This window comes from Eulemur rufifrons, chromosome 12 (assembly GCF_041146395.1).
Source record: "Eulemur rufifrons isolate Redbay chromosome 12, OSU_ERuf_1, whole genome shotgun sequence".
Classification (NCBI taxonomy): domain Eukaryota; kingdom Metazoa; phylum Chordata; class Mammalia; order Primates; family Lemuridae; genus Eulemur; species Eulemur rufifrons.
This window is the reverse complement of record NC_090994.1, coordinates 4,283,032-4,301,680: the sequence shown is the minus strand read 5'-3', so window position 1 is coordinate 4,301,680 and position 18,649 is coordinate 4,283,032. Positions and strand designations below refer to the sequence as shown.

Genomic DNA, 18,649 nt, shown 5'->3' with positions numbered 1-18,649 from the left:
TTTTGTTTTTTTGGAGACAGGGTCTTGTTCTGTCACCCAGGCTGGGGTGCAACGGCCTAATTACAGCTCACTGCAGGCTTGAACTCCTGGGCTCAAGTGATCCTCCTGCCTCAGCCTCCCAAGTAGCTGGGACCACAGGTGCTCACCACCACACCCAGCTAATTTTTTCTATTTTTGGTAGAGACGGGGTCTTACTGTGTTGCTCAGGCTGGAGGAACAGCATTTTTGAAGGCCTTGTAACACTCCTGAGCCTCTTCTCTTTCAAAGTCTATGCCAGGAAATCAAGAGATTTACTTTTTTTTTATTTTGAGAATCTTTAAAATTAGTTATCCTAAAGACCAGGTTTCATAACTCTGATTATGTGTCTTCCTCACTTCACAGCCTGCAACTGAAAACAAACAGCTAAGTTCTACCTGAAATTTCTTGGTTAAAAACAAACAAAAACACACACACACCCCAAGACTGGGCATGGTGGTTCACACCTGTAATCCTAGCACTCTGGGAGGCCAAGGCAGGAGGATCACTTAAGGCCCGAGTTCAAGATCAGCCTAGGCTACACAGCAAGACCCCGTTTCTATAAAAAATAGAAAAATTAGCCAAGTGTGATGACACACACCTATGGTCCCAGATACTTGGGAGGCTAAGGCAGGAGGATCACTTGAGTCTAGGAGTTTGAGGTTGCAGTGGACTATGATGATGCTACTGTACTCTAGCATGAGCAATAGAGAGCCTGTCCACCTCCTAGAAAAAAAAAAACTAATTGTTTAAGGCTACCAGTTACGCTGGTAATAAATGACTAATTTTCACTACATATTTCTGATTTGTGGCTTTGGATCAACCTGAGAAAGGCAGTTCCGTGCCTTCTCACCCACTCCTCTCTCATACCAGCCCTAAGTTCAAAAGCCCAGAATTATCTACAGGTAAACTAAAACTAAATTGCAAAGGCAATAACTAGATGATTCTCTACTAGAGTTCGACATAAAAGTTTCCCTTAAGCCAATTTATTAAGTCTGTTTTAGTCCATAATGCTAAAACACTGAAGTCTTAAAGTCTTTTACCCTTTGGGATCAAGGAGGTCTCGGACTTTTTCATTATAAATTTCCATGTAGGACACTTCTACTTTGAAACTCTGCTCCTCGTTCTCTTCTTTCTGAGTTCGTTCAAAGAGCCCACTGCAAAGTCTTGGGATTAGTCCAGGTTGGTCAGCTGTGCCCATCATAGTATAAGACTTTCCAGACCCTAAAAAACGAAAATCAGAGTTAGCACTGTCTCTTTGGGAAATTTAAAAACATAACCCCTCTTTCCATTGCTCATAATAAACTATTAGCACTTAGCAAAATGCCCAAAATACAGTCAGAAATATACCCCAACACAATCATGAGCATAAGAAGGATAGAAACTTTCCTACTGCACATGTGAAAGTCAAAAGTAAATGTCCTTTAGAAAGGAAAAAATCTTCTTTTGTCACCTTCATACATTAAAAAAAAAAAAAAAACCCACCTAAAACAACTGAAAAATAGGTTTGAAAAGTTTTCTAAAATAATCTGAGAAGATTCATCTGATTAATACCACTGTAGCGTCTCCCAACCACTAATTGTAGCACAAAAAATACAGGTTATTCCTCAGGGCCCCAGAGCAAATTAACTTACTACCCCCTGGCATTAGTGTGCAAACCAAACGATAATCATTTCTAATGTAAAATTATTTTTTCCATTGTAATAAGAATACATATTCATTAAGGAAAACTTAGAAAACACAGGAAAATAGGAAGAAAAAAATTAAATCGCCATAGTGCTACCATTGGGAAACAGTAACTATTAACATTTAAGTGTAATTCTTCCCTTTCTTAGTGGCAGGGATTTGGTAAACATGCTTTGAACCACACAGGTGGCTGCTTTTGTCACTTGGCACTTTATCATCATCACAAAACCTAAAGCTAATGTACCACTCCCTGAGTACCAGGCCTTTTCTCAACTTTGCCACAGCAAGTCACGATGACAATCCTGCAAGGTCTCTAATTATCCGCCTTTCCAGATAAGGAAGCTGCAGGGCAGGGGTGGAGGAGTGCGGGTCTCCCTGCCGGCCAGGGGCAGCGGCAGGCCTGGAGCTGGCACGGCCTGGCCCCGGGCGCTCTGTCCTTTCAATGACTACATGTGATGCTTGCTGAAAACGTCACCAACATTTTTCTGAGAAGAGCATTTCCAACTGGACGAGCTACATGCTATACTCCAGTAACTAGTTCACTTTAAATAGATTTCCTTTCCTTGACCACAGAGTTACAAAAGCCAAAACACTCCTTATCTGTTGTAACTGGTAAGACAGTAACAAGCATGTTCTTTTTGGTATTTTCTCTGTTAAGATCCTTAAAGCCTAAATAAGAAAGACATATAGGCATATAGGCATGGCTAGTAATTAAGTTCAATAGTCACAGCTCTGTCATGTATTTTTAAAAAACAACTCTACCAATGCCTTGTGAGAAGATAAGAAAAAGGACCCTAATGCTAATTTTATCATACCCTCTTAAAAAACTTACTGCCTGATGTCATCATCTATAGTAGTCTGAAAAGGAAAATATTAATAACAAAGAATAAATTGGCAGTATGCTACTCAGTAAACACGGTTCTATTTTCTCTCTCATTGACAGATATTTGCGTGTGTTGTTTCACACTGCTCAACATTACCAGTCTGTCCGTAGGCAAAGATGCACGCGTTGTAGCCGTCAAAAGCATTCTGAAGGATATTTTCCCCAAGGCACTTGAAAACATCATCCTGACCTGAAAGATGAGAGAAAGAAGGACATTTCAAGCCAAAACTCCAAAAGAACAATTCGAAAATCAAAAAACAAACAAACAAAAAATCTCAAAAATGTACAATCCACTTATTTATCTCCAAAGAAGATTTTAAACTTGATGAATGCTTCCAAAGGCTTATGCTCTTCAGGTTATGGCTAGTGAGCACATGAGGCGAAATTAGCAAAAAGTTCCCAATAATACATATCTGAATAAACACTGACCAAGAATCCCCTGCAGGGCAGAGAGCCAATGAGCTGCTTATTTTATAATCAATGATCATAAATATCCAAAATTTGTACTTGGGACCTAGGTGCACCTATATTTATTATACCTGTGCACCACTCAGCCAATGCTTGTATTCAGTGGGTACTAGAATTCAGAACAAACATATATACCAATCTCCTCTCTCCTTTTCCTCTATGATAATTTCTAATTACAGAATCCGGAGCACATACCAGTTAGGGCAGGGAGTAACACCTCGGAAATTTCCTTTCAGCTTTTAATCACAGACATAAATAAGAGAGTCAAGTTCTTACCACCAGGCCAAATGAGATGTGCAATAGTCGATAATCAAAGGTGAACCTGACAAGTCATCCAACCCCACTGAGTCTCAAATATAATATGGAAAAACTGCATGCTTGTATGTTATGGCAATGGTGTTGCATTATGTCTCACTTCCTAGGTAATTTATCAGCTAAATTTATCATACTCCGGATATCGGGGCATCATTGGGCCACCCACATCAAATGAACCTTAATTTGTGAAACAGCCATAGTATTAATCTTTCTCAACAGAAGCCAAAACAACATGATGCTCAATATTTAAAGGAGATTGCTTAGAAACAGGTGACATAGGTGGTCAGGAACAAAGAAAATAAAAGGCTCTCATCGCAGTCCTAAACTTGTGGTGAAATGGGGCTTGAGACTGTTATCATTTGGGGGAATAACAGAATAATAGACTTCGAGAGCAAAAAGAAAATTAAGAGAGAATATGGTATATTCCTCTCCATCAAAGAGAGAAAACTGAAGCTCTGACAGGTGAAGTGATCCACTGGAGGTCTCGGAGGTGGCGAGAGAGTTGGGACCACCGTCTGGGGCTCCCTCCCCACTTGGCCAGCGCTTGACCTTCACTGTGCCTCGCTGCTCTCTAGACCAGTCCAGACATCCAGGGGAGTGTAAGTGGCAACTGTGAGCTTCCAGTCTCATGTATGGGGGGGTCTGTGGGGGGGTGTGTGTGAAATAACCCCCACTGTGTACCCCCATTCATTTAATTTTATCATCTTATACCAAGAACAGCACATGTGAATCTCCCATTTTCCAATCAAGGTAAAAACACTAATAGCAAACACTAGAGGAAGTTGTCTGTACAGTTTCTAAAGTTACCCCCCAAAACACTACGGTAGTGTACAGAACAAACACAGAACACCTGTTCTGTGCTATCAGTAGCTGACAGGATGCTGGACTCCATTACCTGCATACTTTTCTCTGACAGATTCATCCATAGACCAGAAACAATGATCATAGGCAAACACCTGTCGAAAAATGAACGTAACAGTGTGTTAAGAACAAAACCTTAAAATTACTTATGTTATAATAACGTCATAACATTCACAGACTTGCTCATAATAGTGAAATAAAAACAACCTGCTGTTATACCACAGGGATTAATTTAATGACAACAAAACACCCTATAGGTGATATTGATCTGTGTTTTACATGGAAAACTATTAATATTTGCAATGCTACATGAAAAAAAACAGGTTACAAAACAATATGTCTAATGGTTAAAATACACACACAGCTATATTTATAAAGTTTATATTTGCATGGTGAGATTAGTGATCTTTGTTTTCTTCTTTATGCTTTTACTTTTTTTCTACATTTTTCTTTTATAATCAGAGAAAACAAAGATTTTTTTAAATAAAAAGATGCTCATTATAGTATATTGAAAATAGCTAAAAAATCGCAGAATGTTTAAATTGTAACACACCTATGTGCAATATTGCGTAGATTTAAGGGTATAGAAGACTTATTGACAGGAAAATGTTCATGTTAATGAAAAAGTTATGGAAATCTGGAGTATGTTTCCACATCTGCAGAGAAAACTGCGTGCATAAAAACAAGAATATGCATTAACAATGCCACTGGGTGGGGCTTTACAGACGATTTCTGTTTTGATCTTTTGCCTTATGACTACTTTCTAAAATATGTACATAGCTCTTTTGTAATCTTTTAAAAGTTTTTTTTTCCACTGATTATATCTTACATTTTTTGGATTCCTGATAGTTTATATCAACTTGCCTGTGTTTTATGATTTAATCTCTTTAAGGATTTTCAACGTAATTGTTTTAAAATTCATCTCAATTCCCCTTTCATCGCTCTCCCACCCCGGGCGCTGCTGTGCTTCCCGGTCATGTTTACTTGTCAGTCTGCAAGTGCGTCTTAATCGGGAGCGCTCATTTTATGGTTGACATGATCGCTTACTCTTTCCTCTCCCAATGGCCACCTTTCCATGACTAGTTTATGCTGTCATTTCCGTTACTAAAGCCCAGATTTTGGTTTTCCCAAGGCCCAGCGTCTCTACTCCCTCCTATTAACCTATTAACACAGACATTAGCTCAATACTGACGGTTTCCAAAAACCAGTTTTTAAGCCTACATTCAGGGAGCAGCCTCACCCAAATCAGTCTTCACATGGTGAGCTTGACTCCAGCCCTCAACCACATGTCAGGGGCCCCCTAGTCTGCAAGAGCTGAACTACCCATCACTGCTGAGAACCTGCCTCTGACTCCGACGCCCAGGAATGATGCTGCTTCAGCCCCAGCTACTGCCAGGCCCTGCAGTTATATATGTTGTGTGTGAGCATGATGACATGATTTTAATATTTTAAAATATGCTATGAGTTTGGAGTTAGCAGGAGAATGTTTCTGCATGAACTCACAAGGCTACCTGGACCAGAAGTCTAAAAGTTAATTTTTTTAAGAAAGAAATTTAAATTAAGATGGTCATTTAAATATGCATGCCGATATCCCCGTCACCTAAAATTAACTCAAAATAATGTGGAGGATGGGCCAAAAAATAGAAAGGAGGAGGAAAGGAGAACAAGTTTTGAAAGCACGCCATGAAACTGAAGGCAGTGGGGGCTGCAGGGAGATAGATCACAGGCTGCAAAGGAAGTGAGCAGCTCTGGAGGTTTCCAGAAGGACAACTAAAGGGGCAGAAGGATCAGACAGCCAGAGGGGAGGCAGGCTTCCCAGTGGGGCAAAGCAGGAGCGTGAGGGCTGAGAGCTCCTAAGCAGAGGCAGGAGCCAGGGAGAGATCCGCACAGTACGCCACTAAGCCTCCACGTTTTCCTGAACTAAACACAAGTCTCTCGATAGTGGTGGCTCCCTGTGTCAGCTGTCCTCAAACAGGGGGAGGAGCAAAAAAAGGATGAAGATGGAAGAGGATCCCAAAGGACTGGGTGTCAAAATGTCAGGGAGAGGCTGCTTCTCAAACTCCATTTGTCACCCACGGTGAGAGTCACTACAGCAGAGGGAGATTAAATAAAATGTGGAGCTCAAATGAAGTTTCTTCTGCTCCAGCTTTCACCTCTCGCCTCTTAACAATTTTATTTAGTTCTGTTCTTAACAAGGCTAAGTAGAAACCATCCTGATTCTTTTCTTGTAAGCTTAGCTCCCACTTCAAAAGTCCCATCACCATACAGATATACAGTTGTCCCTCGGTGTCCAAGAGGTGTTGCTTCCAGGACCTCCTGTGGATACCAAATCCACAGATGTTCAAGTCCCTTACATAAAATGGAGTAATATTTACATACAACCTGCACGACCTTCCACATGCTCTAAATCTCTAGACTACTTATGATACCAAACACAATGTAAATGCTACGTCAATAGTTGTCATGCTGTATTGTTTTTTATTTGTATTACTTTTTATTGTTACTTTTCATGTTTTTCCCCACATATTTTTGACCTGTGCTTGACCGAATCCACACATGCAGACCCGTGGATACAGAACCTGTGGGCACAGCGGGCCAACTGTGCATTTATCAGAGATGGAGTTCTACATGGCACTCCCCTCTCCACTAACATCGGTCATTTTCCTTGTCTTTCTTTCCGGGACGTCTTTAACAACCACATTTCTTATTCCCAATTCAAGTAAAGACGCTATCACCAACATAACCGTCACGATAGCTAAAACTGTGTGCAAGGTGCTGTTCAAAAGAAACTGAGTAGTAAGGAAATTAAGTACCCTGCAGCTAGTAGGTGGGGGGGCTGGGATTTGAACCCAGCTCTGGAGCCCGTGGTCCGGCTCAGAAGCCCATGCTGTCCCCACCAGGCTAGACCAGCTCTATCCCTAGTTATATGAGAGTGCCACAGCCTGGCACAAAGCTGGGGACTAATAACACTTTGCTCTTATTACTGACAGTACTAAATGGTCCTCTTCATTTTTATAAATTTTATAAATTATTATAGGTATCTTCCAGCCAAAGATTTCATACAGCAGATAAGCTCTTTTCTAAATAAACATTATTCCTTTAAATTTTAAAAAAATTTTTTCAATTAACAGAATAAATACACATTCACTGTAATAAATCCAAATAATAGAAGCATAAAGTAAAAAATAAAGGTCTCCCCCTCACCAAGCACACCTCTCCCTGGAGGTGAGCACCTGGCTGATAACGTGGTGTTTAACCTTCCACGCTTTTTAATCAACACGACATTTTCTCTAAACATTATGACACAGCTGAATTAAATAAAACATGACCGGCTTTTAAATCATCACCTACTGGTGCCCTCACATCTTTACCACAATCTCTAGCCTCTGCTCCAGGAAAAACAAGAAAACAAAAATAATCCAGGACTTTCCCATGGAAAAGATGAGGTAAAGCTTACATATATAAAGAAATCAATACCATATTCAACTGTTTTTTAAAAAAGTGATTCAGAGTCCCAAACAGCGATGTCTATATATATGTATTTTAGCAACAATAACAGAGAACAGAATTACAATTCAACCACAGGCTCTAAAGCAAAAACAAAAGCCCATGAATGGAGATAAAAATTTGAATTTCCTAGAAGTTCCAAGTCACTGCAGAGAATAGTCAATTAAAAAATATAGGCTTGGCATGGTGGCTCACAGCTCTAATCCCAGTGCTCTGGGAGACAGAGGCAGGAGGATCACTTGAGGCCAGGAGTTCAAGATCAGCCTGGGCAACATATCAAGACTCCATCTCTACTAAAAACAAAAAATAAAATAATTAGCCAGGCGTGGTGGCATGCACCTGTAATCCCAGCTACTCGGGAGGCTGAGGCAGGAGGATTCCTAGAGCCAAGGAGTTTGACGCTGCAGTGAGCTATGATTGCGTCCCTGTACTCCAGCCTGGGTGACAGAGTGAAGACCCTGTCTCAAGAAAACCAAAACCAATCAAACAAAAATACAGTCCTTGTGCCCATTTGAACATGCCTATAAATTCCTAAGATACACACTTAAAAAGTAGGTGGGGAAAAAAAAATCCCTAAGAAACAGAGGAACTAACCCATCCCATAGAAGTTTCTTTAGAATCTGGATTCAAATCTGAGATCAAAGCACACTCCCTTGAGGAGGCTGTGGGCTGGAGCAGGTTTCTGTTGGCCTGGGAATGCCTTCCCAGCTGTCTCGGAACGAGGAGGATGAGTCGGCCTAGCACAGTTTGACCACAGTCTGGAACTACCAGCTTTGAGCCAATCTATGGCACAAAAGGAATCTGTGTTGTAGTTGCTAGGAGACTGGCCAAAATTGGTCAAAGTGCAAATACAGCTTTTCCATAAACCTCCAGCCCCTCCTATGCCAATAAACAGCTTCAGATTTGTTGATGGTCGGGGAGCTTACATGACTTTTATAAAACAAAGTATTTTCACTTTGAGAAGAAAGCTTCCAGTAGTTCAAAAATATGCACATAAGATCTTTACAAACATCAAATAATAAACCAAATCTCTTACCTTTGGCTGGCCCCTGAGTTCCCAAAAGAGAAGTCATCATGGACATGAACAAAAAGGGGAAAAAAAAAGAAATATAGTTTAGAAGACTCTTTTTGAAGGTAAAATGTAATAAACATTATATAAATTTGCAATAAGAATACCAAATATTATCTTTGAAACCAAACAGTAATTTAAAGGATAAATTAATGTCTATTAACTAGTAGGGTAGGTTGCTAATTATAGAAAACCAGCTTGTGTCTCTCCAGCAGAAGAAAGACTATCTGAGCACTGGATAATTTAAAAAGTCCTAATATTTCTAACTTACACATTTTGCTTTTATCCTTGTGTATGTCTTGTAAATATTTTTTTTAATCTTTACTTTTTATCATCTGATTTCACTTTCGGGAAGTTTTCTCTGCTTTGATAAAGCAGCAGCTTACTCTCTTATCTATGCCGGCCCTCCCACAAAAACATGAATTCTGAGCTGGTTAACAAAAAAAGATTAAAGGGATAATCAATTTCTTGCCAGTGAGTTACTATAGGTTGAGTATCCCTTATTCAAAATGGTTGGGATCAGAAGTGTTTTGGATTTCGGATTTTTTTGAATTTTGGAATATTTGCATTATACTTAACAGCGGAGCATCCCAAATCCAAAAATCTGAATTCCAAAATGCTCCCAATGAGCATTTCTTTTGAATGTCTTCTGGGTGCTCAAAAAGTTTCAGATTTGGGAGCATTTTGAATTTTGGATTCTCAAAGTTGGAAAGCTCACAACGTGTACTTACTGAATTACTCGCCACCTACTCCTCTGTGCTCACCCGAAAAGCTGTAAGAATCTCACAGCACACTCATGGACCCTTCCCCTCAGTTCTCCAACCGTTAACACCGCCGTGACTGCTCCCCTTCCCCCTCCCTCTCCTCCATAGGTAGAAGGATACACACATACACAAAGACTATTGTTTTCTGAACCATTCCAGGGTAAGTTGCAGACAGGTCCCTTCAGCCTGAAACATTTCAGTGTATAATTCCTAAAAACAATAACGTTCACTTACAAAATCACAGTACGACATCAAAGTCAGACAATTTAAGAATAAAGGAAAGTACTTTTGAGACTGGAGTTAAATAGGAACAATAATAATTGGCCCTTCTCAGAGGATCAAAACTCCAACTCCAGCCTGAAACTTGAAAGGAAACCATACACGGAAACGTTTCCTTGCAATTATCTTACATATTCTCATCTAAGATTTTCTTCTAAAAGAAGTTTAATATTTATTTGTATCAAATGATTTCAGATAAGAACACTGTTTTATCATGGAAAGTCTAGCAGATGAGTGGCAGCTGTCTAATAAATTTTGGAGTAATATTCAACGTGGCTAATATAAAAAAGAAAATCATTTCTCTAGAATATATGTTGAGTGTCAACATGACATGCAAAGGATGTGCTCGTTGCGTAACTATATGCAAACAGCCCAAAATCAAAAAAAAAAAAAAATCCCAAATCCAAAACATTCTGGTCCCAAGCATTTTGGAGAAGGGATACGCAACGTGTAATAAGCAGTCATGGATCTGGGACTCAAAAGTAGGTCTTCTGACTCCCAAATTCATGTTCCTTCCCTGTCCCACCTGGGTCACAACCGCCCAGACTTAAGAATCCATGAGTCACACATAACAACTGCTCCTGCTAACAGAAACATCTCCCCATGTGTTTCCTCCATTCTAATTATTACTCAATAAAAGGTTACCACTTGGTGGTTACGCCAGCGTACATTTACTAGTCACTATATTTATAAAAACTCTGGATTGTCTTTTCTGAGAGAAGGTATTTAGTCTGATTTCAAGTTTAAATGCATTTACACAAAAAAAATCACCTCTTCCTAAGACACAACCAACAAACATGAAGTTCAATAACATATGACACACAGCAGAAGAACCCATGGGATTAACCTGAATTCACGGCATCATAATAAAAACAAACAAGCCAGTAAATTAATTACAGAGCTAAGTTTCCAGCTAGGGATTCTGGTGGCTACGAGACTAAAGCTCAAATAACCTGCCCAGCTATAGGACACCCAACGATGTAATTACAGCTCTGTACTAAAATAAATAAGTAAATTACTTAAGCAAAACCTTTTCAAAGTGTGGCTGCAATTCAACACAGCCATGCCTCACACATCCTGAGAGTCATTATTTAGAAACCTCAGCTGTCCAGATCACCGAGGAGATTCAGGAAGCAAAGACAGTCAGCTACCAACCAATCAAAAGCGATGTCGCAAAGTACAAGCATTAAAGCCATAATTTTTCAGCTGAGTTGAATTATTTTTGTTGCTGTTGCTTAACTTCATTTTGAAATACCTTCAGACTTACAAAAAGCTCTAAAAATAGCACAAAGAATTCCTGCACACCCTTCACCAAACTTCTCCAAACGTTGTTCCCCAAATGTCTCCTGTGTCACCACAGCTACAATGATCAAAACCAGCAAATTAACCATCAACACACAATTTATTAAATAACCTAAAACCAATCTTAACCAAATTTTGCCAACTACCACCACTAATGCCCTTTCTTCTAGTCCAGGATCATGTGTTGCACTGGGCTGTCATGTCTCCTCCAACCTGGGAGAGTCTGTCTCTCATGCTCTTGACACTTGAAGAGTACTGGTCATTTATTTTGTAGAATGTCCCTCAGTCTGGGTTTGCCTAATGCCTCCTTGCGACTAAATTCAGGATGTGCATTTTGGCAAGGGTAACACAGAAGTATGATTGTGTCCTTCTTGGTGCACCCTGCCAGGAGGCTTACGATGTCCACATGTCATTCCTGACCACGTTAATTCTGATCAGTTGGTTAAGGTGGCATCTCTGAGGTGTCCTCACTGTAACATTACTATTTTTCCTGTTGGAATTAATAAGCATCTTTGGGGGATGACTCTGAGACTACATAAACACCCTGCTCCTCTTCATACTTTCAGCCACAAGTTTTAGCATCCATTTGTCATTCTTGCCTGCAACAATTGCTGTCTCCCAAATGGTGACAGTAATTAGTCTCCTGTCTGGTTACTGGAGAGTCTGACAGCCCAGGTGGAACAACGTGGCTGGATATACTTTTTTGGAAGAAGACAAACAAGCGTGGGAAACAACCAATGGCATGGTTGCATATTTGGATAAGAACTGTTAACCTATGAACAAGCTGCTCTCTTCCTCCTTTTTACTGACCTAGTTGAGGGGCTTGTGCTCTCTTCTTATTTAAACAATAAATCACACCATAAAAATAAGTCAAATTATATTCCTGGTCTCTAGAATGCCAAAACACAAAGGAGAAATTTGGTGATGATTTTATACAAGTTGATAATCTCTGAAAATTTTTTATTAATACTTCTGACCATGACAAAAATAAAATTGACATTGGGTCCAAAACTAAACCACACAAATCACGTATGTGTAAAACATAAAACAATGTCAGTAGAATGATGTTATAAATCAATTACTGCTGTCAACTACTAAAATCAAATAACTGAATCCAAATACCATCTCTGCTTTTAATTATAAAGCTTTAACTTGCTGAAATCTTTGCAAGTATTAGAAATATTTGGAATCTCTGTTTTAACAAGATCCCACTCCGACCCGTTCTATAACGAATGTATACATCACAAAGAGCTTATTCTAACACAGCCACGCTATGTAATGATGTTGTTGCTTTTTCCGACTTAGCTGGCAGTACCAGCAACCAAACAACAATCTGTGCGATGATCATTTGTGTCACCCCTCCCCCATGTGCTTTCCACATAAGGAATAAAGCGGACCTGATTCAAAATTCATAAACTGACCAGACTCACAATGGAAGCTTCTCAATTCTGCTAATCTGGCCGACTCCCTCTGTAAGAAGCACAGATATCATCAAAAGCCCGCTTCACTGTTTCCTCAACATCTGGAATACTCCATTCAATTTTGAAGAATAAATTTTAACAGCATCATTGATGAAGTAGCGTATGTTTGGAGAACAGCATTCAGGAGACAGAGGGGTTTGAAAACTACAAGTGAACGAATAAATGAAAGGAGTGGAAATGTATAGCTGGAGCGGCTAAGATTAAAGGCAGACAAGGCTGCCCATCTTCACAGCTGAGGGGACTTGTTCCAGGGCACTTCGAGGGCCACAGTTAGTAGGACCTACTGGGAAAAGTTACTTAGAAGTGGGATGTCTCTTTAATATAATAATTAGCACTGTTCCAAGAAACAGCTCTCCATCAGTGTAGCATCTAAGGAGAGAGCAGAAAGCATCTGATGGGGATTTGCATAAGGAGTGAGAAGTTACACTGGATAACTTGCTTAACTCTTTTTACTTATTATAAGAAAATGAGAACCTGAACTTTTGTACCCCCATAATGAGCTGAAAAAAAAAAAATAATAATAAATAAAAAAAGTAAGAAAAAGAAAATGAGATTAAGCATTCAACCAGTTATAGTTCAACATTTCTACCAGTGAGAGCTGTCGACCGCTGGCGGATCAGAGGAAACTCAATCCCTCCCCCATCCCACCCAACCCCACCCCACCCCCATAGCCTTGGAGGACACCTCCAGTCCCGCAAGCTTGTCCCTTCCCGTGTCCCACACACCCACACTCAGAGAACACCTTCCCCCCAACAGCTCTGCTTAGCCGTGCCTTACCAGTGAGAGAAGAGCTCAGATCAGATTTTCTCTCTCTCAAGAATCCTTCCCTAGAACCCTATATAAAAGTGAGTTTCCTTCTCCAATTCTACCGTAAGCCCAAACTATCTCTACTGTTTACAGGGGATCTATCACTTTGTCTCGTGATGAAATATGTGACATCTCAGCTAGACTGTAAGCTGCTGACAGCCAGACTGTTCCTTCATTGACCAGAGTGGCCAACTCGAGGCTTTCTGCATACTCAGCAAACATTTCTTAAGCTCTTTAGGGGACCCGGCCCCTGCCTTCATCTCTAACTACAACCTGCACCAGTCCTTCCTTCACTCACACTGGCCTTGCCCTAACCGGCCCAGCGCACCCATTTTCTGGTCTCGGGGCTTTCATACACGATTTTCTTTCTGCCTTGAACTCCTGAGGCCAACTCCTATCCATCTGTCACTTCTCAGATTCATTATTATTTCCCTAGATGTATCTTTCTTAAACACCCCTTATGTGACTCTCAATCATAGTATTATGGGCAGAATAAAACCACTTCCACCACCATCTCTCCTCTCTAAAATCACCCCCAAATGGGCCAGGCTTTAAAATTCCAACACATAACCCTGGCTATCCTAAACAAGGGATCCCAAACTCAACGTCACTGCAGCAGTAATGTCATTGGAATTAGTGGCAACAAAATCAAATTAAAGCTAAAGCCTTGTCTTCACTGTAAGCAATGGTAAGTCTAGAATTTAGACTCACGTTGGAAACCCTGGGACTTCAAAGAAAAACCAAAAGCACATGTGAAGTGCTTGGCACATGCATGTTTGTGCACCTCAGGGAGGGTTCGATAACATCACTATCGTGATTCTGCTTCAGGATGCAAAGTTGTTTGGGGTTTACGTCAGCTAACAGGTTGAGAAAAACCTGAAATTTCTAGCTCATTCCTGTAATTATTCCCCAAATCCATTGCTTAGCAAAGATTTCCTTAACTTCCTTAAGTGAAAATTCAATTCCCCAAAATTTCCCAACTATCTACTTCACTACTTGGAAGGAGATAAAGTGCTTATTAATTAACTGAAGATTGCTATGTGTTTCCCTTTCCTGAGACATGGTTTTCACCTTTGAAATGTCTTTCAATTCCATCCCTTCTTTCTTTCTGACGGTCATTTGGTCAGCAAGTATTTACGGAGAGCACCACGCCCGGCCGCCAGCCTGCTGTGCCAGGGCTGATCTGAGCCCTGAGGATACTGCCTTGAATAGTCAGACAAAAGTCTTGGCCCTGTAAGAGCTTAAATTCTTTAAAATAGAATGAATGAATACAAAATATAGTAAGTGCTATGCAAAAACGTAAAGCAGGGAAGGGAGATGGGATGTGCAGAAGTGGAGGTGGGTGGAAATTTTGAACAGGGCGGTCAGAAGACGCTTGAACTGAACTTGCACTTGACAGTGACCAAGTGGAAGCAGGGGGGCGGGGCAGGCAGGGGCACAGGCCGCCCTGTTTCTTCCTCCCACTTCTGGCCTACCACACACGCCCAGCTGTGCGCTCCCAGCACGCCCCTAAACCACACGCCAGTCCAGCATCACTCTGCCTCGAGCCTTTGGTGGGCTCCCTGCTCCCTCCCAGATGGGGCCATTCACAATGTCACCCGTCCCACAGGCATCAGAAAAGGCTTCTCGTCAACATTCAACAAGGTCTAATATGAGTCTGAAACCCTGGCGATGACAGAATAACTGGTTCTAGCTCTCCTGCCACACATGCGAAAACTGGACAAAAGATACAAGCGAACGTGTTCAGACAACAGATAACAGGCAGTGTAGGGTTGTGATTCCCGAGCGAAAGTGAGGGGGCCTACAACTGCCCGTGTTTTCTGCGTAGAGACAGACCACAGTGCAGAAGAGGGAACCCAAGCCAGAGCTTGGTGGCCGGAATTGAGCTGCTAGAGACTGGGGCCCGGATGAGCGGAGGCAGCGGGAAGCTGTGGGCCAGGGAGAGGCAAGCAATGCAAGGGAAGAACTCCAGGAGCCTGTCATTGGCTGAGCAGACTGCACGTGCAGGAGGTGAGGCTCCAAGCAGGCGGAAACATCACCAGGGAAGAACCACCCCGGGAGAAGTGTATGCTGAACGGTTCCCAGAGCTCACGTGGGGCTTGGAGAAACCTGAATTAATCCATCCGCGGTGGAAAGATTTTCTCGAACACTAGCAGGCATCGGGTAAACAGCCCAGGGACCACGACTGACGAGCAGGGCGAAACCAGCACTAGAGCAGGGGCCACTCTCGCCCCAACCTAACAAAGCTCAAAAACAAGCCGCGATCAAGGTAATCTACAGTAAATTACCAGGAGCTTTCCAATGTCTCGTTCACACGGACAAGAGGTGGGACAGTTGCTTATTTAATTGGACTGGTCTCACTCAGAACCATTTAGATACAAGCTTAACACAGAATTATTCTTACAGAGTAACAACCGAACACTACACATTATATTAAGTTCTTTACATTCATGTATCTGTTAATAACATAGTAACCCTAAGAGGTATTATCCTCATTTTACACCTGGGCTAAGGAGCACACAGAAATTAACACAGCCAGTGGTGGCGGAACTAAGATTCAAACTGGTGTCTGCCTGATCCAAAGTCTAGTTCAAATGCTGGACGCCACTAACATGAACCAAATACAAGGTACCACTACAGCCGCGTGAGCCTCACGAGTGCTGCACACCTTCGCCAGCACTTAGCACGGCATTGTCTATCTTTTGATCACAGACGTTCAAACGGATACAGAGGGGTCTCTCGCTGCAGTTTTAACTTGCATTTCTCTAATGACCAACCATGTTGGCAGTCTTCTAAAGATGTGTGTCCATTTCACTTTGGAGAACAGAAAGATTTTCACAATTTAGTTTCTATTCACATTAGACTCTTATGAGGATTAACTAACTCCTATCCAAATTCAGACTACTTCCTTATCATTCATGCTGATTTCTCTGTCCTGTATCTATCCATTCCTTTTACCTCTTTAACCACTTTCGAGCTCCTTCATGGTCTTTGTGTACACATTTGTTGTTATTTCCCTTGGATACCTAAAAGTAGAACTGCTAGGTTGCACGGTTATAGATTTGTAAGTATGTATTTGTAAACTTCACATTTAATACTTGTTTTAGGGTCCCGATGGGCAAAAACACCTACTTGAAATTCAGGTCACCCTTTTCAGGACCTGGCTCAATATGTATTAATTTATTTTAGTAAATTACATTTGATTACTAATGTTTATACTAGATGACGTAACATACGCATCTGAGGCATTATGCTAAAGTGATCTTTATTCCATTAAGGCCCAAGTTTCTAACTATTTAAGAGTCTATAATCAGATGGCACCATGGACATACCAGTTGGGAGTCCCCAAGAAGCTGCCAATCTAGTTGAAGAGACAAGAAGTAATCAGATAATTCAAGCTATTAAATATTCTTCAGGACATGATGCTATAACGAAAAGTACTCTGCGCTAGGAGTTAGCAGCCCCTCGTTCAGTGCATGTTCTGCCCTGAACACAGGCTTCATGATCCTGGGTGGTCACTTAACCTCATCAAACCTGTCTGCTTCTTCAGTCATCAGGTGGGGTTACTAGCTACATAACCTACCTCACGCTGCTGCGCAATGTCACGGGGTGCGATGGAAACAGCGTGGCCTGGGAGCCGGGCAGACTTGAGTTCCAATCCAGGGTCAATAGATGCCTGTGCTCTTCCCAGACCCAAGCACTGTTCTGCATCCCATCTACTATGCTCTTTCATCTTCGTGACAACCCTACCTGAAGTAGAGATCCTGTTATCCTTATCGTATCAATGAGGGAAGTGAGGCTCAAAAGAGTAAGTAACTTGCTCAAGGTCAACAATTACATAGTCATGGGTCACTCGCTTAAGGACAGGGATGCAGGCTCTGATAAATGCATCAGAGGTGACTTTGCTGTACATAAACATCACAGAGTGTGCTCACACAGACCTAGGCGCATGGCCTACCACACACCTAGGTTACACAGCCCGGTGTGCCTGTGCTGCGAATCTGTCCAGCATGTTGCTGCACAGAATACTGTGAATAATTATAACACAACGCTAACTACTTGGATATCTGAACATAGAAAAAGTACAGTAAAAATACAATATAAAAGATTTTTAAAATAGTACACCTGTCTAGGGCACTTACCTGTCTAGGGCACGAAGCTTACAGGACTGGAAGCTGCTCTGGGACTTACAGGACTAGAAGACCTAGGACTTTACTGTCCACAACTGTAGACTTTATAAACACTGTGCACTTACTTAGGCTACGCTAAGTTTATTTTTAAAAAGTTTTCTTTCTCCAATAATAAATTAACCTTAGCTTACATAACTTTTTTACTTTATAAACTTTTAACTTTTGGACTGTTTTGTAACACTTAGTTTAAAACACGGACATGTTGTACAGCTGTACAAAAATATTTTCTTTCTTTATATCCTTATTCTATAAGCTTTTCTCTATTTTTAAAATCTGTTTAGTTTTCTACTTTTTAGACTTTTTTGTTGAAAACTAAGACACAAACACACACATTAGCCTAGGCCTGCACTGGGTCAGCATCATCAGTATCGCTGTCTTCCACCTCCACATCGTGCCCCACTGGAAGGTCTCCAGGGGCAGCAACATGCATGGAGCTGTCATCTCCCATGATAAGGGTGCCTTGTTCCGGATACCTCCCCAAGGACCTGCCTGAGGCTGTTGTACAGCTAACCTTTTTAGGTATATAAGTAGACGGGGTACAATCTAGAGTAACTATAAAAAGTATAATAAATACGTAAACCAGTAACATTGTCCTTTATCATCATTATTATGTACTGTACATAATTGTATGTGCTATATTTTTATATTACTGACGACACAGGTTTGTTTACACCAGCAGTACTACAAACACGTGAGTAATGTGTTGCGACTTTAAGACAGCTATGATGTCACTAGGCGACAAGAATTTTTCGGCTGTGTTAGAATCTTAGGGGACCACGTCATAGGTGAGGGTCCGCTGTCGACTAGAACATCGTGATGGGGTGCATGACTACAACAGATTGGGGATCCAAGCCAGGACAGAAATTAGATTTACCTCTAAGCAATACTGTGCAGAAGGGACAAATCAAAACTGTGTAGGTCTCGTGATATCCTCGACACTGCATTTTATTTCTAGGACCATGCTGGGATGATACATTTTGTCCCGTGGCTCTGAGCTCCCTGCGTGAGTGTGGCGTGTGTGC

At 41.2% G+C, this 18,649-nt stretch overlaps 1 protein-coding gene across 1 annotated transcript in view; it reads right to left on the bottom strand.

Annotated features, from left to right (window-relative positions):
- The window catches only part of KIF13B (kinesin family member 13B), a 143,456-nt gene that overhangs the window by 87,974 nt on the left and 36,833 nt on the right, over positions 1-18,649 (bottom strand). The window contains exons 3-6 of the mRNA XM_069484785.1: positions 8,772-8,784; positions 4,263-4,323; positions 2,682-2,774; positions 1,059-1,239 (exon numbers count right to left, since the gene is read on the bottom strand). Of these exons, the coding sequence (XP_069340886.1) occupies positions 1,059-1,239; positions 2,682-2,774; positions 4,263-4,323; positions 8,772-8,784 (348 nt within the window). The remainder of the gene's footprint in view (positions 1-1,058; positions 1,240-2,681; positions 2,775-4,262; positions 4,324-8,771; positions 8,785-18,649) is intronic.